This window comes from Mus caroli, chromosome 14 (genome assembly GCF_900094665.2).
Source record: "Mus caroli chromosome 14, CAROLI_EIJ_v1.1, whole genome shotgun sequence".
Classification (NCBI taxonomy): domain Eukaryota; kingdom Metazoa; phylum Chordata; class Mammalia; order Rodentia; family Muridae; genus Mus; species Mus caroli.
This window is the reverse complement of record NC_034583.1, coordinates 104,768,044-104,794,238: the sequence shown is the minus strand read 5'-3', so window position 1 is coordinate 104,794,238 and position 26,195 is coordinate 104,768,044. Positions and strand designations below refer to the sequence as shown.

General features: G+C 36.7%; 1 protein-coding gene and 1 long non-coding RNA gene across 4 annotated transcripts in view; one reads left to right on the top strand and one right to left on the bottom strand.

Moving 5' to 3' along the window:
• The window catches only part of Gpc5 (glypican 5), a 1,353,471-nt gene that overhangs the window by 1,026,558 nt on the left and 300,718 nt on the right, over positions 1 to 26,195 (bottom strand). For 2 of the 3 annotated variants that reach the window (XM_021182017.1, XM_029469205.1), the window contains exon 5: positions 8,933 to 9,058. In XM_021182017.1, coding sequence (XP_021037676.1) covers positions 8,933 to 9,058 — 126 coding nt within the window. Of the gene's footprint in view, positions 1 to 8,932; positions 9,059 to 16,131; positions 16,786 to 26,195 lie in introns of those variants that run through there. The other variant, XM_029469206.1, reaches the window with a different exon arrangement.
• LOC110309400 overlaps positions 25,162 to 26,195 on the top strand; it is a 14,682-nt gene continuing 13,648 nt past the window's right edge. Inside the window, exons 1-2 of the long non-coding RNA XR_002379697.1 lie at positions 25,162 to 25,208; positions 25,653 to 25,791. This is a non-coding gene — a long non-coding RNA (uncharacterized LOC110309400). The remainder of the gene's footprint in view (positions 25,209 to 25,652; positions 25,792 to 26,195) is intronic.

The following is a 26,195-nucleotide window of genomic DNA, read 5'->3' as shown; positions in this document are numbered from 1 at the left end:
GGGGGGGGTATGGGGGACCTTTGGGATAGCATTGGAAATGTAATTAAGGAAAATATGCAATAAAAAATATTAAAAATTTAAAAAAATCAATTAAAGATGGAACTTTGAAAGTAGATTATATGAACACAAAAATAATTTGTATTCTTGAGTCTCCCCCCAAGTAAACAAAAATAGAGAAGTATTTCAGAGGAGTCAGAAAATAAAGTCTTCAGGAGAATGTAGCACAAAGCCACACAAATTGTACAGGCCAAAACATATAATGAACAATATACTATTAATATATAACAATATACTGTGCACTTATTAATGCGAAAATCATTTACCATCAGATTCTATAAACTCTTTAATAGCTTCTAGAAGAGCTCACTGATGTCTTCTGAGAAATAAGCAGATCTGGGGATGTTAGCAATCATATGTGCATGTAATGGATGAGTTGTGTAAAGAAATCAAGTGAGGTTACAGTGGGACCTTTTTGAAGAGAAAATATAAAAGGATGACAATATATTTCTGATATCTGTTATAGTATGTTACCTCCAAATGGAACAAATCTCTGGCTAATAAATTTATATACTATAATGTGGGAACATAGGGACTAGTCTGAGAAGAAATATTTTTGTTTTATTGAAAAGAAACTATTTTGCAGGTAGAAATCCAGTGGGAATGTGCAGGTTAGATGTGAAAATGATCTTACCAAAGCAGAATTGTCATCTTGGAACACTGTCCTATTGCTGCTGTTTTCAATAACATAATGGTCACAAGTCAGAGGAACTGTAATGCAAACCAGACCCCTAGAGAGAGCAACTTCTGTGCCACATAGACGGGAAAAGGCCTGGTAGCTTTCCACTTCAGGGAACTCTTATCTTGCTTCCTTTTTTTTTTTAACACTCCTCAACTCACAGCCTCTGATAGAAGCATGTAACAAGTTAAAAATAGTCGATCTGTATGGTGTCAGCATGCAAGAAGCTGAGTCGACACAGGGTGATGGCTGGTGTTCAACAGTATTGTCTTCCAGGCATTCTGTATACAATATAGATGGAAACTCAGTGGGTGAAGAAAAGCAGCAATAAGTACCTCAGCCTTAGAACTGTCATGTTACTGTGGTGTGGCATGATGGAGGTTTATCATGGCTTCAGGGCATGATTTCTTGTCAACTAAGAGTTCATCACAATCAACACTATGCCTACCCAGTGATAAACCATTGCCGTAGTTGGAAAAAATAAGAGTACTATTTTTTCCTTTTATCTCTGAATCACTCTTTTTTTTTTTTATGTTTCTTCTGTCTTGAGAAGACTGATCCATTATATGGGTAAAAAACATCTTCTCTTTTCCTAAGCTGAAATGTTTGAGAAACTCTCTTTAAGATATATTTCTCTATTTTCATCCCTGGTGAAATTGTCTCCTTTAGCGTATTTAGGAAGTAATAACCTCCTGCCTTAGTCGTACTGCACAATAATTATTTTCAGAAATTTTGAAAAAATATTAAATGATTTGTATGCACATGTATCTTTGCGGAGTATGCACACATAAGTTGCCAAGGAAAGCCAAAAAGTGGCAGAGAGTCAAAGCCCCTGAAGAAGAGAGTTACATAGTTTTTAACTGCTTAATATGGGTACTGGAACCTCAGCTCAAGTCTGCTGCAAAAACAACACACATTATTAACTGCTGTGGCATCTGTTCAATCCTCATTGTTGTTTTTACTAATTTGCAAACTACTCTTCACATATGTTGATGTTTCTAAATAGGATTCTTCTGATATAAGATATAACTCATCCAATAATGAGCACACAGAGACTCCCACCCCCAGTTGTAGCTTGTAATTCCTTCCAGTCAGGACCCATAAATTAAACTAATCTTCAATTTATTTGTCAATGGAAAGTTTCCGTCTCCTCCTCCTCCTCCTCCCTCTATTTTTAGTTCATTTCCTTTCCACACTAAAATCTCCCAGCTCCCATGTATACATGGGGAGTTAGAAGCATTTGTTGAAAAATTAGTAGAGTTCAGGGTTGACACACAGTCCAGAATTTGTTCATGCTGTTGTATCTCCCAGATTCAACCAGAACTTATTGGACAAGAGCATGAGTGAATTTCAGATTTTAAAATATTACCTAAGACTGAATGCTTCCAATGCAGGACTTACAGTGCTTATAGGACCAATTGGTAACCAAACATCCTTCAGGCACCAACAGTGATTTAGAAGATCAAAACCTGGTCATCATTTTATTTTAGTGGCAAGCTAAGAGTAGCTCCCTAGTTGAATATAGTTCTACGGTTTATATTTTTTCAACTTGCAGCTCTCCAAGAATAATGGTGTACCCTTAACTAGAGACAACTGATTATCAAGCCATCAAGCACCTAACATCTAACTCATTATTTTCTATGAACACACTCAATGGAATGATTAGCCTACAGACTATAGTTTACAGGAAAATAAAACCATGGCCAGAAAGAATTTAACGATAAGACAGCTCAAGGCTGACTGCTGTGCAAGGCAGTCTACAGCTGAGAATACTGTGAATTCATTTCATATTTGTTATAAATATCATACATCAGCTACACATACATGCTTGCTGGCAGACTCAAAGTGGAGATTTGGGATGCAATGAATCTATATGCAGCAGCATCTTTACAGCCATCCTTTTCATTTCCATCATTCAAGTACAGGTGTGTTTCAGTTAACCCCTTTAAAAGCATTCTAAAATCAGACTTTGTAAATTTTTCAAAGTTTTTTTTTATATTTTATTCGTAAAAGTGTTTGCTTTCATTTACATATCTCACCACATGCATACTTGGTAAACCTTGGAAGCCAGAAAAAGTTGTTACATCCTCACGAGCTAGTTATGGAGGGTTGGGAGCTACCATGTGGGTTCTGGGAACTGAACCTGGTTCCTCTGGAAGAATAGCAATTACTCTTAACCACTGAGCCACTTTTCCAGTGTTTTAATTCAGCCTTTGTACAACTTTGCATTTTTATACATCTCCAACACTATATCCCTTCATTAAGGTGGTTCTGCCTAACACGTTTTAACCAATACATTTGAGATTAGACAAACTCACTGGACTTTGGTTTCATACTGTTAATGAGGTACACTTCCATTCATGACCCTACTGCTAAGTCAAAGAAAAACAGATATCAGCACAGAGCAGATGCAGGTAGACAGTTTTAAGATTCATCCCCTTTCTATACTGTCAGGTGTTCACTTAGGAGCCTACTATCTACAGCCTAACACAGTACCTCCCACAGTCCAAATCTCAATGTTCAGTACTACATACGACAGTGGTTTTCTATCAACTTGTGAGTCGCGCCCCATTTGAGGGGAAAACGACCTTTCACAGGGACACATTAGACCATAGCAAAATACAGATATTTATATATGATTTATAACAGTTACAGTTATGAAGAATCAATGAAAATAATTTTGTGTTTTGGGGGTCATCACAACATGAGGGACAGTAGTATTAAAGAGTTATAAGATTAGAAAGGTTGAGAACCACTGACTTATGGATTTAATTTACCCATAGTTCTTTTACCTTCAGAAAAATCACTCATGTATACTCAATGATATTAATCATTTTCAACCTCCCTATTAATACAGTCTTTAAAAGAAATTAGAAAAGAAGAAAGAATATGTGATATATAGCACAAAAGACTTTATAGGTAGCACAGTAAATTGGAGGTTTCAACACAGCAGTTAGGTGTGTTGAACATTCTACTAAATATTCTACAAAACATGAGGGAAATGTAGGAACTTGGCATAGTTGGATAAAATAATTTAGCTGGAAATTACTCTTTTTAATAGTGGAGTTTCCATACTCTGATGTAGATTTCTGCAATGAATAAGTCCACAAATCCCAATTTGAACACCCTCTAGTTCCCACCTAATTATATTGTGACCGTAGTATGTAAAAATAATGGGTGGAGGAAGGTTAGGGATGAGGAAGGCCTGAATGCAGGTAATGAATACAAATTGTGAACGCAGACGTAAAGTTAATTGTTTTTTCTGGTTCTTACTCTCTCATGGACTTTTCATTTTTGTTGAAGAAAGTGTTCATAAAATATATTCCATAGTGAAGTACATAATCCAATATAAAACTTCCCTCTGTAAATAAATGGCTGTTCTAACTCAGGTTCCCGGAGTTGTACAGATTTTGGTCTGGTTAATTTGTAAGTGAGAGATTTTTCTTTATTTGCAACCTCTTTAAAAAAAAAACAAAAAAAGAAAGAAAGAAAGAAAGAAAGAAAGAAAGAAAGAAAGAAAAGGGTTTTAAATTTTTAAAAGTTTTTATTTTTTTAAATTTTTTAAAAGGTTAGAAAGCTTTAAAAGGAAAAGAGGATTTTGGCAACATTTACAAACATTACTGGATATGTATCATACACTGTGGACAGCAACTAAAAGCAGACGGGTGTTCGAATCACAGGAATACTGCATTTTACACAATATGCAGGAAAAGCAAGGGGTTATTACATGAATAAATCCAGAGCAGTAGAGACTTGATTTTCTTCAAATAAAGGTCCAAATGTGAGAACTAAGCTAGTTCTTTCTGTGAATAATGTATCCTAATATAATAAGTCACTATAGAATCAGAAAGAACAAAAGAAACACTGAAAGCAAAGTTGCTTTCCTGGTAGGCGATAGATGAAAGTGAGGGAGAAGTTGTTAAACAGTTATTGTTGGGAAAGAAGTCCTAGTTAAAGAAGAAAGTTATAATACATAACTATAACATTAGAGGACTGCTAACATTTGGTCTATTTTTACTTGATTTTAAAAATTCAGTCACAATCACTTAAGAAAATGGTTACTTTATCAAAAGAACTAGAGAGAAAAAAATAAAAATCCACTAGATTATGCCAGAAGCATTAGGAAACATTAACTAAATCAAAATGAAGTAAAGATTATGTAGCCTATTAATTTTACTAGGGTAGTTAACAGCTCCTGGCTGTTTCAAGGGCTAATGAAGAGATCATGAATTCCTGTATATTGAGGGAGAGTTACTAGATTTTCTGTCTATTAATAACAAGGGAGATGCAAGCAGTGCTAATTAAGGGACTGTCATCTACACTTCACTACCCAGAGGGCAGTGGAGAAATCATTGAACAATCAATTACAATTACAGATAACTGAGAACAGAGTAGGGACTAGCACGCATTCCGGAGAACAATTTTGTTTCAAGATAACTTAAGAGTGTGGTGGATAAAATGGACCTTCAGGGATGCAGTTCACACAGATTGCAGCAGCAGCTCATTTTCATCTGTAATCAAGAACTTGACTTACTGACCTCAGTGTTCTACTAGGGTATATGGCACAAAGGCTGTCTTTAAAACTACTGGAATTAAAACAGATTTTTTTTTCAGATGTAACTCTCCTTACACTACAGATATTTCAGACATTTTTCTCTTACATTAACAAGTAGCCAATTTCACAGACTCAAATGATACAGAAGCAGTCTCTAGATTCTCCACAGCTGTGCACATAAATAATCTTATCAATCACCTCCTAACAAATGCCTGCAGGAGACGGAACACCGCCAAAATAATCACTCCAGTCTTCATAATGAGTAATAAAATCAATCTTGGCAACCAATTCAGTGTGTTGATCTGTTTGGCATAATTTCCCAGGATGGATGCAATGGGTATTATAACCTACCATAAAAAGGATAATAGCCTTTGCCCCTAAATGGGACACACATTCACTTGGTATCAATTTTCCTAAAATTGAATGGCAGTATTTGTTTTAACTAAGGGTATATCTCTAAAATGAATGTTTAATGCAAAGTCTTCATACAGCTCTCCACTGTGAATCTTGCTATATTTTGTTTTCTGATAAAAAAATAAAAATTAATATCATAGCAGTTTTCTGGACTCAGTACTTTATGGAAATGCTATTGAAGTCAATCCAGGAGTTCAATAATAAAACACATCTATCAGTGCTTTGACTAAAATAAAATGAAATAAAACTCCTAAAACCTGAATTAGAAATTTAAAACTATTAATAATAGCACTTCTAGTCACATGAATTTTTACTTTCCCAAAAAAGGAATAAAAGACAGGTTATTATTTGGACAACTATAGCCCAAATAAAAGCCACAGTAAATACAATATAAGCAATCAACTAGATTACATAAGTATCTAGATTTTTACCATTGACTTTGCATTGATAAAAATGATCTTGTTCTAAATGTACCTCAATGACTGATTGGATCATGATTGAAAATGCAATATAAGTCAAGCATATAAAACTATAAGGTACCCAGGAAAGGTCCCTCAAAGACAAAATATGTCCAACATAACCGCGTTAGTATATTAGAGTTATCTTTGGGGAAGTAAATGACTCAATGTCTAGATTTCTTTCCTCGTTGCCTCAAAATAATCTTGACTGAAACATGTTCACTAACAATAGATGTTGGGAGCAGCAAAAATGTTGGCTCATTCCATAAGTAGTCACAGGAAAAGTCTCCAGAGCCATGATAGACAAACGAAATACCCAGAAGGAAGACTGAGGTATCCACTAACGCAATGAAGTTCATACAATTATTTCAAAAAGATAATGGGAGAGTGAAATTTGTTCTCCAGAGCTGGAGTCTCTGTGCTTGGCCCTTGTTAGTAAACAGTAGTCCTTAGCAGTATGGGGAAAGAAAGGGATAGAGTAGAATAAAGAGAAGATCCAGAATTACTTAGCTCTAGAAACGTAGACACATAGTGGAGAACTCTACCTAAAGATGTGCCTTCTAAATTCAAATGCGCTCCCGGGATGTTAAAGATTACATTTAAGAAAGAAATTGTAAAAAAAATGAAGAAGAACCTGAGGGAAAGGAAGTCTAGCTATGGGCCCAAATTGGGAGTCAAGGAGGAGGGAGGCCCAAGGCCTGACATGAGTACTGATGCTATGGTGTACTTAGAAATAGGAGCCTAGCATGGCTGCCCTCTGAGAGGTCCAACAAGCAGTTCAAAGATTTAGATGCAGATATTTATACCCAAGGAATGGACAGAAGCTGGTGACCCCTGGGATTGAATTAAAGAAGAAGCTGAGAAGGATGGCTACCCTGTAGGAAGACCAGCAGTCTCAATTAAACTGGACCCCTGAAATCTCTCAGACACTGGACCACCAACCAGGTCTTCTTTCCCCATACTGCTAAGGACTACTGTTTGCTAACAAGGGCCAAGCACAGAGACTCCAGCAACAAATTTCATTCTCCCATTATCTTTTTGAAATAATTATATGAACTTCATTGTGCTAGTGGATACCTCAGTCTTCCTTCTGGATATTTCATTTGTCTATCATGGCTCTGGAGACTTTTCCTGTGACTACTTATGGAATGAGCCAACATTTTCACTGATATGTTTTAGCATACACCAGCTGATATGAGGCCCCCAACACATATACAGCAGAGAACTTCTGGGTCTGGGTTCAGTCAGAGAAGATGCACCTAACCCTTAAGAAACTGAAGGCCCCAGGGAGATTAGGAGGTCTGGTGGTGATGGAGAGACATCCTCATGGAGACGAAGGTGGTAGGTAAGGAGGTATGGAATGTGAAACAGTTAGCAGGTGGACCTGGAGGGGGATAAAATCTGGAGTGTAAAAAAAGATTAAATTAAACTAGAAAAAAAAATTAAAAGGAATGAAATTATGTTCTGTGAATTGAAGGTGATTTTTACCCAAAAGCTTTTGCTAAGGCATTCACTTCTATTAAACAAACCTCAAGGAAGTGACAGAAGATGTACACAAACTGAACACAAATACTTACAAATGCTTACAGGTGACGAAGACTTGGATGACACAGTTTTACACAATATAGTAGCGTAAATAAATTTGCATTAAATGCTTAATCTTTCATTTGACACCACGGGATTCTCACTCATCTTTGTTAAAAATATTTTCTTCAGAAGACTTCACTACAATTTGAATAATATGCAAAGAAAAGTTATCATTCAAAGTATAAATTAATTAGTAGAATGTAGAAGGAAAAATATGGACAGAACTCTTTTATCCATTCAAATGCATATTATGACTGCACTCAGTATGTATAAAATAAAAATTTTAAAATACAGTCCAAGACTCAAAAAACATAATGAAAAATATTCTAGACAGATCACCAAATACTTTATATTTCAATTTACAGTTTTTATTTCCAAAATCATTTTCTGTGGATGTTCATAATCTCTGGGATTTTTAAATTAGCTATAACATAAGGATATATAGCTTCTAAGTGTAATGAATAAACACCTAGAATTCTTTTTAAAAATTATTACAGACAACTGAATTGAAAGTGTACTGTCATAATGTATTTATCAGAGTAATAATCCTCTACATGATATTTTAAGTGAATGTGTCATTGAGGTGAAAGGTAAGTCATGAGACACCAGATGGAGTACGTATGTGACGGAGCAGGCACACTGTCTTTCTTTTTTATCACTCAGCTGAAGGTAAAGTGAATTATCACAGATTCAGACACAACTTTCAACAGATTCAAATCCTAAGCATGGAGTGTATAAATGAAAGTGTATTTTACTTATGCTTTAGAAACTCTCCTCTCCCTCTCTCCCTCCCCCTCTTTTTCTCCCTTCTCTCCCTTTCTCCCTTCCCCTTTGCCTCCGAGTCTCTCATCTTTGCCTGAGTATTCAGGTTTCACCTAGGTTACTCACAACCATGAACTTAAAAGGAATAAGACATTTGACAAATAGAACCAACTAGAGAGAAGACAACCATTTAAAGATTGGGGTTGCTGTATACATTGCATACGGGTGGGAATGAAGAATTTCCAATTCAACACATGGTGGCTTCAGAGTTGAAATGGAAAGAAGGATCAGAGTTACTGAGGAAAGTAAAAGAAAGGGGTTAACCTCTAACCTGTGTTGTAAAGGAACAACAGTAAGCATCCATGTTCATTCCAGGGAGAGAAAGCAAGGAAGAAAAGGCAGGATTTACACATAGCTTACCTTTTGACTACTTCCTCCCCATTCCAGCAGGGCCTTCCTTCAGGGGCAGCCAATTCATTAACACAAAGCTGGTCAGCCAGGCCACCATAGAAGGACCTGTGCAGCCTAAGGCTATTGATGAATTCTCTGAAAGAAAAAACAAAAGAAAAACAAACAAAAACAAAACATGTAAAATCCACACAGAAGAGCTGCATGAATATTACCACACATAATTTATAGAAAGCTATAGTTAACTTATGTTCATGCTTCATATACTTTTCTAACAATAGGTAAAAATTCAAGATTTCTATGCTAATATATAAATTTATCTTTAGAATAGAAAGTTTTCACTAGCTATGAATCTTATTTTAAAGACAGACATTATTAAATACCATGCACCTACACACACACACACACACACACACACAAACACACAGGCACACACACACACACACACACACACACACACTTTATTCAGCCTCCTTAAGCTGCTCCCTAGCTATTGGCATCTAAACACATTAACACTCTTTATTTTCTATTTCAAGTGGAAAATGTGATACACCTACAACTCCCTAATGGATTGCCTATTGAATAAAGGTTTAGTCAACTTATATCACATTTCTGAGTCTTTGGTAACAAATAATACAAAGTAGTATGTTTTACTACTCAAACCCTAGATATATAAAATATTAAAATAAAATTTAATGGAGTGAAGACTATTTGTGTATCAAGTAAGGTTTTGTTTTGTTTTCTTGATTCACATCCTATTCTCCTGCCCCTGAGGATTATAGAAGGGAAAAATTCAATGATAATGAAGGATTTTGCATTTTTTGCTTAAAAGGCCAAAACTTTTGAGTTTTAAAATTAGGACTTGGAAGGACAAACAATGTTTGCCTTGCAAATTCAAGGGCTGGTGATAACCAAAATTCATAAAACATAGGCAACTGTGATGGCCTTCTGTAATCTAAACACATAGGAAGCAGAGACAGAATACCTCAGAGGCAAGCTTCTGGAATAGCCGCAATCAGTGAGCTCTGGCTTTAGCAAGAATGGAGCTATAATGGAGAAAGACTCCAACTTCATTTCCACACCTCCCATGTACATATGTACATAAATGAGTACCTACATACATAAGACTGTAATACACATACTTGACACACATACACAATCAAAAATTAATGTGTAAAGTAAGAACTTTAGTATAATTTCTAGCGAAGATCATTAAGTGACATCATTCACTGATATATACAAGGAAGGAGGGAACAGCATTTCCTTAGTGTCCCACCCCATACTTACAGTCACTTTTACCCTGTTCAATGTCTTCATCTTTTCTGACACACTCCCAAGCCTACTGTGTATTTGTAGTGTGTGTGTGTATGTTGTATGTGAATCTGTGTGTTATGTGTGTGTTATATGTCTGTTTCTGTGTATGTTCTGTATGTGTGCTGTGTGTGTCTGTTTGTGTGTTCTCTGTGTGTGTTTTGTGTGTTATATGGGTTGTGTATGTGTTGTGTGTTTTTCTGCATGTATTTTTGTTGTGTGTGTTGTGTGTATGTTGTGTGTATTCTGTGTGTTGTATGTGTCTATCTGTTTGTTGTGTCTGTTGTACGTGTGTTGTGTGTGTTGCGTGTGTTGTATGTGTTCTCATTAAATTTTGCAGCTTCATCTTTCTCCCTGCTCTAGATAAAATATTCAAGCAGGCAGGGGTTCTTCTGTTTCTTTGTTTTGTTTTATTCTTTGCTTTGGATCTGAAGGTGCTGATGGCAACAGGAGTACATCTGATAAACTGTCATCAGAATAATAAATGACCAAATGCTAAAGAAGTAATTAGAGTATTTGGGTTGATACTTTGTGGGAATTCCCATATAGTCAAATAAGTAAAATGCTTACTTTTCAAACTTTGTAAATATAAACATCATCTTAGACTCTTGCCAACATGCAGATGTAGACCTGACAGTTCCAAATAGGGACCAGAATTCTATATTTCACAAGGGCCAGCAGATGCTGTTTATACTAGTGTATAATGAGTATAATGGACCTATGCTTTTACATAGGACACAGTGGATCTTGACAGACTGGGAGGTATGTGGGTTTTCAACCAGGAAATGGTGAACAAAGACATGGATGTTGATGGAATTTCACAGACAAGCACCATGCATTAGAAAAAAAGTGAAAGGTACTCAAAAGTAAAGGGTTGGGGGAAGGAAAAAGAAATAAAAGTCAAATAGTCATGCAAACCACAGAATGAGGAGAAACGAAAATTAGCAGTGATACAGAATATGAAATACTGAGTCAATTAAATATGGTGACAACATGTTAAAGCCTTATTTGAGAAGATAACACATACCATGACCTCAGAACATATAGAAAGCCAGCTGCAATGATGGTCAGAAGCTCCCTGCTTAGCTCCTTTCACAAGCGCCCAAAGTAATATGCAGACCATTGAGGAAGGAGAGTCATCAATAGATTTAGTCAGATATGGACCTTGCAAGTTATACTGATCCCCCAGGTAAAATGCTCCAACTGCTACAACACTATGACACTTATGGCTATGGGAATAATAAGTCATTTTCTGATTGGGTTGAGGTCTCCTCCACAGTAGGAATTTTTGTAGGAACCTGATGTGTGTGGAGGGGAGAAATTTGGGAGCCAGAGGTGTAGAGGATCGCAAGAGAGCATGGTCCACAGACGTCAACTTAACAGGGACCATAGGGGCACACAGAGACCAAAATGGACTCTGCGTGGCCCTCATTCACTAAGTTCTCTATATATTTGATATAGTTGTTAGCTTGATGTTTTTTTGCAGGACTTGCTAACAGTGGGAATAAGGAATAACTCTGACTCTTTCATCTTGTGCTGGCAAGTAAGTGCCTTTTTCTCCTACTGGGTTTCTCAGCCATGATATGAGGGTTTGATCCTTGATCCTAGTATTCTATAAGGCTCTTTTGGTGGATATTCCTAGGAGACCTACTCTTTTCAGAAGGGAAATAGATGAGGGATGGGTCTGGGTGTAATGACTATTCCTGGTTGTCAACTTGACTATATCTGGAAAAAACTACAATCCAGAAATAGAGAGCATATAAGTTGTTAGTCAACTAATGACTAATTTGGGTTCCACCTATGTCCCTGGTAGGGCATATCTGGAAGATGCAGGCTTTTACCCAGATCTTGACATGGAGATCTTGAGGCATAGTGAGCATGAAAAGTTTAGGCCCAAGCAAAGTAGTACACACCTTTAATCCCAGGAGACTGAGGCAAGCAGATCTCTGAGTTCAAGGTCAAAGGACAAAGCAAGTTCCAGATTCAGGTATGGTGGTACACACTTTTTATATGGGCCACACCTTTGCTGGAGGCCTGTATAAGGATACTGGAAGAAGGAATATTCGCTCTTTTTCACCTGCTTGCACTTACTTGCCAGCACATCTGTTGAAACTTACTTCTTCAGGATTCCAGATTATGCAGAGGACCAGGTGAAACAATTAGCTTTGTGGGACTGAGCAACTACTAGATTGTTGGACTTTCTGTTCACTGCTCTTCATTATCATATTAGTTGAACTACAGACTATAAGTCAGTACAATACATTCCCTTAATACATAGAGACATTCCATAGGTTCCGTAACTCTAGAGAACCCCGACTAATACAGAGAGGGAAGGTGGGATGAGGGGGAGGGGGAGGAATAGAGGAAGGTTAAACTGCAGTCAGTATGGTCAGTATGTATTGAAAACAAAATAATCAAAATAAATAAATAAAATTTTAAAGTGTATAATTTGGTTTTATGATTTCAAAATATTAAAGTGGATCTTCCTTGCTCACTGACTCCTTTGGGGCATGCCATGCTACCCTGAGCTGTCTGCTGTCCCTATTGTATCTCTATTCTGCCCTCACTTGTATGTTCACCTTCACTGGACCTGTGTCTTCTGAATCTTACAGATGTGTAGATCAGGATTCATACAACCCATGGATACCCATCAGAGGCTTACCACAGTAGGACAAAGTTAAGTCCCCTCCCAATACCTACTACAACAGGAACATCCTGAGACCAAGGCAATCTAGTTGGTTAAAAGCAATTGAAAGAACACAACCAACAAAAGCCAGGGTAAAGGACACCTTCAGAGCACAGTAACCCCACTACAGCAAGTCCTGAATATCCTCCACAACTGAAGCACAAGAAAATGAGCTTAAATCCAATTTTAAAAAGATGATAGATGCCTTTAAAGAGAAAATGAATAACTCCTTTAGAGAGGTGCAGAAAAATAAAATCAAATAAGTAGAGGTCTTTAATGAAGAAAAAATAAATCCCTTAAAGATATACTGGAAAATGTAATTAAACTGGTGACAGAAATAAATAAAATTGTGCAAGACCTGAAAGTGGAAATAGAAGCAATAAAGAAAACACAAACTGAGGGAATCCTAGAGATGAAAAACCTAGGGATGAGAACAGCAATAACAAATGTAACCATCACAAGAGAATACAGGAGATGGGAGAGAATCTCAGATGCAGGACATACATCACTCAAAAAAAATGTTAAATCTAAAAAATTACTGACAAAAACATCTAGAAAATCTGGAATACCATGAAAATACTAATCAAAGAATAATACACATAGAAGATGCTTAAGCATCCCAGATCTAAGGCACAGAAAATATTTTCAACAAAATCATTGAAGAAAATTTTCCAAAACTAAAGAAAGATACCTATAAACATACAAGAAGCTAATAGAACACCAATTAGACTGGATCAGAGTAGAAAATACTTTCTCCACAAAATAAGCAAAACATAAAATTTATAGAACAAAGAAAGAATATTAAAATTGGCAAGGTGAAAAGGCCAGGTAGCATACAAAGGCAGACCTATAAGAATCACCTTTGACTTCTTGAGAGACTCTGAAAATTAAAAGAGACCCACTTCTCTTATCAACATTGATCCAAAAATATTTAATAAAATACTCCCAGACTGAATCCAGAAACATATCAAAAACATCATCTTCATGATCAAGCAGGCTTCATCCCAGGGATGCAGGCATGTCTCAATACTGGAAAATTCAACCTTGAAATCTATCATATAAACAAACTGAAAGAAAAAAGTCACATGATCATCTTATTAAACACTGAACAGCCTTTGACAAAATCCAACACCCCTTCATGTTAAAAGTATTAAAGACATCAAAGCAATATACAACAAGCCAATAGCCAACATTAAACTAATTAGAGAGAAGCTTAAAGCAATTCCAGTAAAATCAGGGACAAGACAAGATTGTCTCTCTCCCTATCTATTCAATATAGTACTTGAAGTTCTAGCCAGAGCAATAAGACAACTAAAAGAGATCAAGGGAATACAACACAGAAAGGAAGAATTCAAAGTATTGCTATTTGTGGATGATATGCTAGTATACATGAGTGACCACAAGATTTCTACCAGAAAACTCCTACAGCTGATAAACACTTACAGCAAAGTGGATAGATGCAAAACTAACTCAAAGAAATCAATAGCCCTCCTTCATACCATTTTATTTCATTTGGTAAAGAGGCCAAGAAAGAAATTAGAGAAACAAGCCCCTTCACAATAGCCAAAAATAATATAAAATATCTTGATATAACTCTAACTAAGCAAGTGAAAGATCTGTATGACAATAACTTCAAGTCCCTGAAGAAAATAATTGAAGAAGACACCTGAAGATGGAAAAAAATTATCATTTTCATGGACAGGTAAGATTAACATAATGAAAATTGCCATCTTACCAAAAGCAATCTACAGATTCAATGTGATCCCCATCAAAATGTCAACATAATTTTTATAGATCTTGAAAGAGCAATTCTCAACTTGATATGTTAAAACAAAAAACCCATAATAGCCAAAACAATCCTGACAATAAGAGATTCTAGTAGAATCACTGTCCCTGATCTCAAGCTGTACTACAGAACAATAGTGTTAAAAATTGCATGGTGTTGGTATAGATACAGATACTTTGCTCAGGAATCAAATCAAACACCCAGAAATAAACCCACATACCTATGGACACTTGTTTGTTTGTTTTTTTTGTGTGTGTTGTTTTGTTTCTTGTTTTTATAAAGAAGTCAAAAGTATACAGTAGAAAAAAGAAAGCATCTTTAATAAATTTTACTGGTCTAACTGGTTAATAACCTTAACATAAAACCGGATAGACTGAGGCTAATAGAAGAGAAAGTGGAAAATTCTCTTGAACTGATTAGTACAGGAGAAAGTTTCTGAAACAGAACCAATGTCTCAGGCTCTAAGATCAATAATTGATAAGTGGGACCTCTTGAAACTTAGAAGCTTCAGTAAGGCAAAGGATACTGTCCATAGGAGAAAAATGGCAGACTACAGATAGTATATAGTAGATATTAAATAGTAGATAGTAGATAGGGAAAGGATTTTCATCAACCCTACATCTGACAGAGGATGAATATTCAAAATTTATAAAGAAGTTAGACACGAACAACCCAAATAACCCAATTTTAAAAATGAGGTACAGAGCTAATCAGTGAATTCTCAACAGAGGAATATTCAATGGCCAAGAAGCACTTTAAAAATATGTTCAAAGTACTTAGTCATCAGCGAAATGCAAAACAAAGCAATGGATATCACATCCTGGTGAGGATGTGGAGAAAGGGAAACACAATGGAGTACTGTTCAGCTATTAAAAACAAAGATATCATGAATTTTTCAGACAAATGGATTGAATTTGAGAATATCATCCTGAGTGAGGTCACCAAGACCCAAAAGGACATTCATGGTATATACTCACGTATAAGTGGATATTAGCCAAAAAGTACAGGATACTCATGCTGTACTCCGCAGACTCAAAGAGGCAAACAAGAAGCAAGGCACAAGCTTGACTCTCTCTTAGAAGAGGGAATAATAGTCATAAGAGGCAGATCAAAGGAGGAAACTGGGTGGGAGATGGGATGGGGAGCAGAATGGGGGGGGTGCTTTAGGATCAGGTGTGGGGAGGGACAGGAGAGATGGCCAGATAGCCATAAGAATGAATGGAAATCTGAAAGTGACAGAGATGGGGAGGTGAGGGGCATCTCCAGGACCTGGCAGAGATCTGTGATAAGGGAGGCTCCCAAGAATCAATGGTGCTGAACTTAACTGTGACTCAGCACTAAGGATATGAAATTTGAAGGGTCCATCTCCTGTAGCCAGGCAGGATCACCAGTGGAGCGATAAGGATACAAACTCAACCACCAAACTTTCAACCACAAATTTATTCTATAAGACATGCACAAACAGGAACAGGGAATGGAGCAGAGACTGTAGACCAAGTATTCAAAGACATGAACCTATGGGGGCCATCTTCATTTAAACTATGAGATATTATCAAGATATGGATAGATAGATAGATAGATAGATAGATAGATAGATAGATGATAGATAGATTAAAAGATAGATAAGATTGTAAAATAATAAAAAATATATTATTCTAAAATGCAGTTTCACTCAGTGTCTAGAGAGTACATTAGCTACAAAGAAAGGAGGAGCAAATGAATGAAACAAATGAATGGATGAAGGAGAAACAGACAATATAATTGAGCTGGTTGGAAATAAATACTAGTGGACAAATTTATAGTCAGAAATTGTAACTGCTACATAACCAATTGAAATTGGACTTCCTGGATTGAATGTAAAGTGAGTCCATAGTCTGACGTGTTAGGGCAAACATTGATGGTGGTTTAGGGGAGGTCATGAAAGCATTAGAAAATGGGATCATCCTAGAGGATGTGAGTCACTGGGGGTGGTCCTTGAGAACAGATGACCATACTCTCTGTTCATTCTTTTGTTCAGCAGTATGGATGTTGGCCAGCTTCCTGTTCCTGACTACATGCCTCTCTACAGTATTCTGTATCCCTCTGGAATTATAAGCCAAAAATAAAGCCTTTCTTACTTAAGTTGCTTCTGTCACAGTATTTGATCACCTGAACCATAAAGCAATCCAGACCTCTCTTCCCAGTTCAATGCTGACTATTATGCATGCGAAAAAATATTGTATTCTTGAAATTATTCTAAATTTAAATTTGCTATGGGTGTGGACAACCCATACATTTCCTTTTCTACCATCATGAAGATAATATCATTTAAAATTGGAACATAATACATGCAGTGGAAAGTTAGAAGATCTTGCTAATTATCCTTCAGTAGATATGTTGTTCATATCAGTTTTCATCTTGTCCTGGAAACACGACTAAAATATAGAAATCATATATAATTCATGTGAGCAACTGAGTTGCAATATTTAAAAGGATATGGTAAAGTGTTTCCCATCTGAGCATTTATTCAAAGTATCATCTATTGGGTCCATATAAAAATGTACAGATTCTTCTTCAAGCTTCAAACTTAACAGATGGGCAACGCCTCTAATTTTGCCTTTTCTCTTTCCCTTCAATTCATTTTCTAAGTTTTACTGAGAAGCAACATTGGAAATCAAAAATTATATAAGTGAGGTCTGGTACTTCCTCCCAGCTCCATACTCCCAGAAATAAGACTCAGACTCAAAATACATTTACAAATACTTTGGCCATATAGCTAGGTTCTCCTCTGATTAGTTAAAACTTAAAATATCCCATTTATTTTAACCTACATTCTGCCATGTGGCTGGTTATCTGTGCTCAGGTACCATGCACCTATCTTGTCACATCTTCCCAGGGAGAATCCTCTGTGTCTGGCTCTATCCCAGGATCATTTCTGTCTCCCAAATGTCCCACCTCCTATTTCTTGCCTAAGCCATAGGCCATCAGGTTTATTATTGACAGGTGACACATCCATATAGACACAAGATATTCTTTCTACAACAAATATCACTTTTGTTCTATTGAACTACAGAGTAATTTAGATTTAGAAATGTCTTATAATGGTCAGGGCATCTTTACATTCCACCTTGTAGCCTTATTCCATGCCAGCTACTCTTGCTTCTGGTCCCACACCCCAGGCTCAAATCACATTTTTTATTGAGCCATTGCATAACATACATCTGTATTGCTTGAACAAAGTTCATGCTTATGTGTTCATCACCTCCATTGTTCTATCTAGCCATTCTTCAAACTCTCATTAAAGTTCTCCACCTCTCTTTCCTCTCCATTGTGCAGTGTCTGTGGGTTCACTCTGATTCTCATCTGTGTGTTCTCCATAGCCTCTGCCCTATGATTGTCCCTATTCTGTAAATCTTCCTCCTCTAATGACGAATGTCTTCTCTCATATCAAAAGCTCTGTCTTGTCTATCATTTGTACTCAGGGCTTGGTCATTGTTTATACCCAACTCGAATGCTTGGTAAATTAGCTGTAAGTGATAACTTAGTCCTTAATAGTTTCCAGAATTGGAAATTAGAACAATGTATTTTTAAAATGATGATATTCTTAAGCTCCTAAATAGAAAAAAAAATATGTCTTTGGATTCTTTGACCCAGATGACCTACTTCTAGATTGTGAAGAATCATGACATGTTCCTAGTATACTCTCAAAATATTAGAAGTTTAGAGAGCAGGATTACTAAGTCAGAAGACTACTGAGCTGACTCATGGCAGTTCCAGGGATTGAAATGTATTCATTACCATTGAGCCTATGTAGTAAGAGCCTATGGTAACCCATAACAGATACACTGTATCATGAGTTAGAAACAAGTGAAGAAATCGCCTATTGGAGTAGCTCCCTGTCCTAGCCATATGTCACTATCACATAGAAAAAATTAACAGACACAGATGAGACTGGTGACTTGGATTAGCAAGGGAAGGGCACTAGCCAGCATGCCTGATGACCCTAGTTCAGTTCTGAGCCACACATGAACAGGGAGAACCAACTGCAAGTTGTCCTGTAATCACTTGCACTATAGCATGTGCACAATATCAATTATCAGTATCACAAATTTTCAAGGATTTGACAACTCAAGGTTTAAAAATGTTAACAAGGAAAATGCTACTATCGTTATAAAAATTTATAGAAATTACCACACTAAGAAAATATATACATTTATAGGTGCATTGCTATGATAGAAACATAGATTATAGATATAGCACTTCTTCCCATGAAAATCTGAACTTAGAATGTAGTATGTTCAGATAGGAGATCTCTCTCTCTCTCTCCCTCTCTGTCTGTCTGTCCGTCTGTCTCTGTCTATTTTGCAGCACATGAAGCAGAGAATAGAGTAAATTCTAATCTCTAGCTAATGACCAGCCTTGTGCAGTGCTGGTTCGGTAAAGATGAAAAGGTCTGTAGTACAATTGCTCATTCATAGCCTGCAGCCTTGTTTGCCCTGAGCTTACTGAAGGTGGGGGAGAAGCATGAACTAGCATAGTTATTGCTTCATTGCTTCCAATGCCCTTGAGGCCAACCATACCAGAAGGGTCACCTGATACATTGCATGTTAAAATATATAAAAGGAAATGCAACCCACCTGGGAGTTGTCCTTTGTAGTTTGTTGACATATCCATGCTCAGTTACTACTATAAAGCCAGGCAATATTTTCGATTTTTATAACACCTTTAATAACAAAAGCAACATCTTTTATTGAACAGTACTATAATTCAAAGGTAACTGAAGATCAGGTTAATTTGTCCCTCTGTAGTGTTTGCATCCTTCCTGAATTATCTAATATTGACAATCTGGTGTTTATCCTTCCTCAGATTTTTTACATGCAAATTAACAAACAGACAGACAGAGGAGGCAGAGGGGAAAGGCAGAAATATAAGAATGATTTAGTACTACAAAATTGGTACTAAGCTATTCCCATATTTGAGTGGGTATCATGAACATCTATGTCAAAAATATAGATCATTCTTAAATACATGTTGGTGTATGATATTTCATAAATTCAATATAGACTTACACAGTCTAATAAAATACTAAACTAACTTACATTATAATTTGTAAGATTGACATATGCCTCATACATCAGCTGTGAAGAGTGGTACCCCTATAGAAGTTAAACTTGGTTCATCTAGGAAACTGTGTGCTTTCAACCTGTGGCTCTAATTTGCATTTCAGTTTGCATTTTATTTAATTAGTTACTTCTAAAGTAGAGCTGTAATCTACTATCCTTATCTTGTAGTGGTTTGTTTGGTTTAAAATATTTCTATATGGTTACATGTTGTATTTCATTTCTATCTTTCTTGCTCGAGACAGTAGGGACTATTTTTAATTTTGACCAAAGCTAATTATCTGGGAAAATATTGGAAAAGAATCACGTTTTTAAATGGAGCTTTCCTCTGTGGAATGTCTCAAACCACATGTTTCTTTATTTAATGACATGTATTGATTTTTTTCTCTTACCCCTAAAGTCAGTCCACACATACTACAGAGCTTAAATTAAAAGCAGTACCTTGCCCACTGTTTGAAAAAAAAAATCTGTAGAACAAAGGTCAAATGTGCAGTTTGCTCGTTAATGGCCTGAGGCAAAGTTGAGGTTAATGTGCCACTAATGAGCAGGCTCAGTCCTGTAGAGATGTCTGACCACAGCTGTCAAACAGTGGACATTGAAAATGCCAGCCTCCAGCTCAGCAGAGGAAATATATAATTACATGCTTTGAGATAAGAACTATTTTCTCTTGCTTCTCTGAATCTATATTTAATCATTTAACTTTATTCTCACCTAAGTCATTGTACTTGATAAAATATTTTTAGATTTCTATCCCACACCAATAACAATCCTTTGTACATGCCTGAAAATAATTCAGTGTGTGCAATTTGATGAGCCAAAGGCCAGTTGAAGTCTCATTTCTTGGACTCAGAGAAATGTAATGGCGACCATATCCTGTGAAGCAATGCTTTGTAAGGCTCTGGGTGCCTCTATCACAAACTGAAATGTGATTCAAAGCTGTTAAACTGAGTATGTATGTATGTATGTATGTATATATGCATGTATGTATATATATATATATATATATATATATATATATATATATATATATATATATATATATATATATATATATATATATATATACCAGCAGACACTCCTGAGGTCTGCTCTATGAACCCTACCTGAACTCACTTCCCATCCTGGAACTGTGACCTAAGGTTCGTTCAGCATCATTTGCAGAATTTTCCCATTTTGGTTAAGTGATTCCAGGTTTGCCCTCCTCACAGGAAGTCTTCTTGTTCACCTGCCATGATTTCCCTTCATGAAAAGGCTGACAAGGATTTCTCTATACATCAAACAAGGTGATGAATTCATGGTATTAAAAGAAGCAATCAGGAAGAACTGAGAAACAGATATGGGAAGAAGGCTAGGAAATTCACAAATCTCCTTCCATGTCCCTTATAGGTGGCTGTTTTTTAGAGAGATGCTCCGTGGTCAGAATTCTCGTGTAATTTTAGATTAGCCCTGAACTGGCAGTCTACAGGCAGCTACAACAGGACAGAGATTCCTTATTTGTCAATGGCATTCAAACATCAGCATGCCATCATTCACTGTCCCAATAAGAAACATGCATTCTGAATGCATTTTCCTCTTGTGTGATTTAAAACTCACCAGGAGAAGTCAAAACTGGGCTTTCAAGTCTAAGTCATTATTCTGCATTATAAAAAAAGTGTACCTTAAAAGGCATTGATGTACTCTCCATTAGAGAGAACTTTAAACAAAAACATCATACATTTAAAAAAAATGTCCAAATGGAAAAGATTTAAAACAAATCTGACCAGAATAGAAAACTGGAGAGGGAGAGGGAGAGGGAGAGGGAGAGGGAGAGGGAGAGGGAGAATGAATTTCTTTACTACATGACTTTCATTCATTTTAATTAAAATTGCAACTAACACAGTTAATTCTGCTTACTTAAAGGAATATCTCAAGCTATTCATAATTGGGTCAAAATCAACAAGTTGAGTGAAATGGTGTATCTGCAACTCTCCTGGTTCTAATTGAAGTCATTCTACAAAGAATCATTTTGAGATATATATTTTGCCTACATGAGGGCTGGGTATTAAAGGTCTGTATATGGAACGTGTACTTGGGAACGAAGTGAAGGAAGGATTAGGAGTTAATCAGATTCCTTCACAGGCAGACAGATGGGGTGAGGAGCCATGACTAGGTAATAAAGACAAGGAACTTCCAAGATGACTAGTTTCTCCCTCCTGAGCTTCAACAAAGGCCTGGCAGCTTAAAACAATAAATAAAACAAAAAGGGATATGGTAGGCATTTTTGTCTCCCACAAGTAGGTCCTACCCTGCTGATGACCAGCCTGAATCAGAACACATTTACAAAAATATTGGGAGCCAATTGACCAATCTGTCCAAACTGACCAACCCCAAATTATGAGAATCAAACCCTTCAACAACTTTAAATACTTTCAAATAGAAACAGGATTTTCTAGGTGCCTGAGAAACCCCTCTCAATAGATAACCTGTCTGTGTGCTTGCTGCATGTGTGTGTGTGTGTGTGTGTGTGTGTGTGTGTGAGAGAGAGAGAGAGAGAGAGAGAGAGAGAGAGAGAGAGAGAGAGAGAGAGAGATCTTGTGTGTGAGTTTTTCCTCAACCCTTACTTCACCAGTAGATTCTGTCTTCTGTGTTCTAGAGTTTCCCCACTGCTACCTTCGTATTTGAGATGTTTCCTTCCAGTTAATTCTTTAACTTGCAGAAAAGAAAAAAAAATCCTGATCAAGACCCCTGTACAATAACTTGAATGAGTATATTTGTGTAAGTGGAAGTCTAAGGTAAAAAGAAACAGTGCATTCTGATTGTTGTTCTCTATTTATTTTATTTGACTTTCAGAATAAAAAGTAGAAGAAAAGACTTAGTCAATGTTTCCCCTACAGAGAAGACAGGCGAAGTTATCCAGATTCATTTCCTCAACACTGAGCTGGTTAGAACATTACCCGCAGTCCAAGTATAGAGCATTTCAGGTTTGCCTGACCTGAGAGCCACCTCTTCTCTATCACATAGCTACTTAAATCGACCAGAAGGAATTGACTGGTACCATGTCTGTCTCATCTGTCAGCTATATACCCACAACCCATGTTCCAATCAGGTCAATGAGGACAATTCTGACCTTGCCAGTGAAGTATAATAGTCAGAAAGTTTCAGATGGTTAATCAGAGAATATTGCTCGGAGGCAAGGAGTGCAGGAGTTCTTAGACTTGAATGTAGCCCTGTTAGTCACGGTAGCCTATCCCATCACTTGGGAGGCTGAGAATGATGAATTTACATCTCAGACTATCCTAAGCTTCATGACAAAACCCTCTCTTGAACAAATTGGAGTTATTTGTGCCAGCCCTTCAAAAAGTAGCTAGAAGCCACACAGAAATGATTCTTACCCACAGCAATCTGAAACCGTGTTCAAACCTCTTATATTCTGTGTCTTATATTTGTTTCAGATACAGGCATATCACCCCTTAAGATTGAGGTGTTGCAGCCAATGGCAGGGACTATAAATGGCCTGCTTGGCAGGATTGAAGACAGACAAAAGAGACATTTGTGCTCTTCTTCTTTGCACTCAGAGGTTTAAAACAAGGGACCCCATGAAGTTATCATTTCCCCCAGGGATTTTCTGTTGGAAAAAGAAAAGGATGAAGCTAATTTCTTGAATTGGGGTGTCTCACTGAACATGATGAAATTCACTGATTCATCTAGCATGGTTGGCCAAGAAGCTTTAGGGCTTTGCCTGCCTTGTAGCTGCAGTGCTGGGGTTACAAGTACTAGCCCTATCCTCAAGTTCTCTGACCTGCTGAGTTCTGGGGATCAAAACACAAGACCTCACATGCTTGGCTGCAGTCATGTTACCCACTGAGCTACCTTCTCAGCTCAATTTACTTACATCTGGGGATATAGCATTTTCCATCAAATCCTGAGTAGTCAGTCCTTTCTTTTATTGGTAAAATTTTAACAATAATCGTCATGACTTAGGAAATGAAAAGCTAGACTGGATAACAATGTTCCCTCTTAGAATTAGAAGGAAGTTAATGAAATACTTTCTCTGAAATCATCTGTTAATCAGCAGACTGTTTTCTTCTTTCTTTTTTCATGTTTTCATTTCTCCATTGTTATATAACATTCCTTATTATATATATAACAACATTATTTTTTCAGATTGGGAGCAATATTTACTTGATAAAAATTCACACTTGCATTTTCAAGAGCTCTCTAATTTTTAGTTCAAACACTTCTGTCCTTGAACTCTACTTTAAAGATGAATAGATCTGTAATTAAAGCCATTTAGATAGAGTATGATACGAATCTTTAGCATGGTCACTATTTCGACCTTACTTGTCATTTTAGAAAGTATTGGCCGTAATTGTCATATGTGACCCAAACATTATTTTATTCCTGTTTCTGATGGGTATCAGAATGGAAGAGTTTGGGCAGGGAGGGAAAATTCAGGAGAAGACAGAGATGGGCTCCTGGGGTAGCATGTTTGAGGGAAAACTTATTACTGGCTAAGTCAGAAGAATAAAGAGATAACAGCTTGTTGTGGGCTTCAGCAGAGTTCGGGCCCTAGCAAAAGGAAACAGAGTCCTAGTGGCAGATGTGGGATCTCCTTTTTTCTAACTTCCTAAGGAAGGGAGGCTTTGGAACACAAGCCTGCAATCAGGCTCTCTGATTTACAAGCAGGAGGCAGGGAAGGGGTGTAGATCAAGATGTGGGACCAATATTCCATTTGATCACATTTTTGAAGTAAAATCACTTTCCCAGGTGAGATTATGGCACCAGATGTTACCTAGGAACTGACAGTGTCCTGGTAGGTGGCTATTTGGTTCATTTGTGGGAGTCAGGGGGGCTGTACAGTACTGTAGCCTGAGCGACAACTAGAGTCTAATATTACATTCTTACACACAAGACATCAGTGAACAGGGTTGAATATGAGTAACCATTGTACTCAGGTATGACATCGAGAACACCTGATGGAAATTAAAGCTCTCTATTCTTCTGGTATATTTATTCCTATGTGAGTGTTTACACTGAAATTGGCTTTAAGTGAAAACTGTATACAAGGTCGAATAAGAAGATGGTTATCAATCCTTTGAGCCTGTTCAATTTACAAGATCCCAAAGTTGTAATATTTGATTTATAACAAGATTCTTGGTAGTAGAAGGTAAAACCAATACAGTAAGAGAAGAGCCATAGTCCTATTGATTTCAAAACATCACCAAAGAGGAGTCATATGTTTTTAGAAAGAGGCTTGACAGATCTATTAACTCTACAAATGTGAGTCTACACAGGAAGAATCAGCCCTCACCTTCCTTCCAAACCTGATTTGTTTCATTTCCAGGGAAACAAACCAACTGTGATTCTGAGGACACTGGGAAGTACCACTCTGATCTCTTAGAGGAGAGGTGGAAGGTTAGTGAATAGGTAAGAAAATTTTAATAGCTTTAAATAACAAAAATAATATTTAATAATAATAAATAATATTTAAAGTTTAAAGAATAATAAGTAGGGCTCTCTATCAAAGGATACAGTCTTATTCTAGACACTTTGGATACATTTATTGTATTGTTTTAAAGACAGTTGGGAAAATTGCAACTTTGTTATCTCCTTTAGACAGGCAATAGAAGCCAATGCTGTCATATAATCCTTTGTCTCTTCCTGTTTTCCCTTTTCCTGCTGAAGGACTGTGTCTTAGAATGTTGCAATGACAGTTGACAGATGTACAGTGTTAGAAATACTGTTTACCATGCCAAACAAAGTAGAACAGAGAGCTTGGATGTTTGGATGATCAAGATGCTTCAAATACAAACAATATTTAGTGTGGAAAATACATGAGAATTTAGTTGGAATTTCTTTTCAACACTGCAGTTGTTTGTTGACTTTCTGAGGAAACTGAAGAGAAGGAAGATCCATATCTTTGACACGAAGAAAGAAGGGAAAGGAAGGAAAGAGGAAGGAAGGACAAAGGAGGAAAGGAAGAAGAAAGAAAAAAAGAAAGAACTTTCAGGTGTGTCATTTGGCAAGAATTTCATTCCCAGTTTGGTTTGCTTGCAGAGGGATATTTTGAGCCTTATAAATGAAATAACTCAACAGTTACATTATAAACACCATTGAAAGTCCCAGGTATATCTAAGAAACCTGTTACTTGGAAACAGAGGCTTGGAGAGTTTGAAAACTGTCCAATGTAAAGAACAGTTTTCCTATAGTTTGAAGTATAATTTTTTATTCTTTCTATGGTTTGAAATATGTAAAACATTATTCTTATTAATTGTATCCTAAACATGACAAGTGCATTATATATATATATGTATATATATATATATATATTCTTTATTACATCTTTTCCTCAATTACATTTCCAATGCTATCCCAAAAGTCCCCCAGACCCTTCCCTACCCACCCATTCCCATT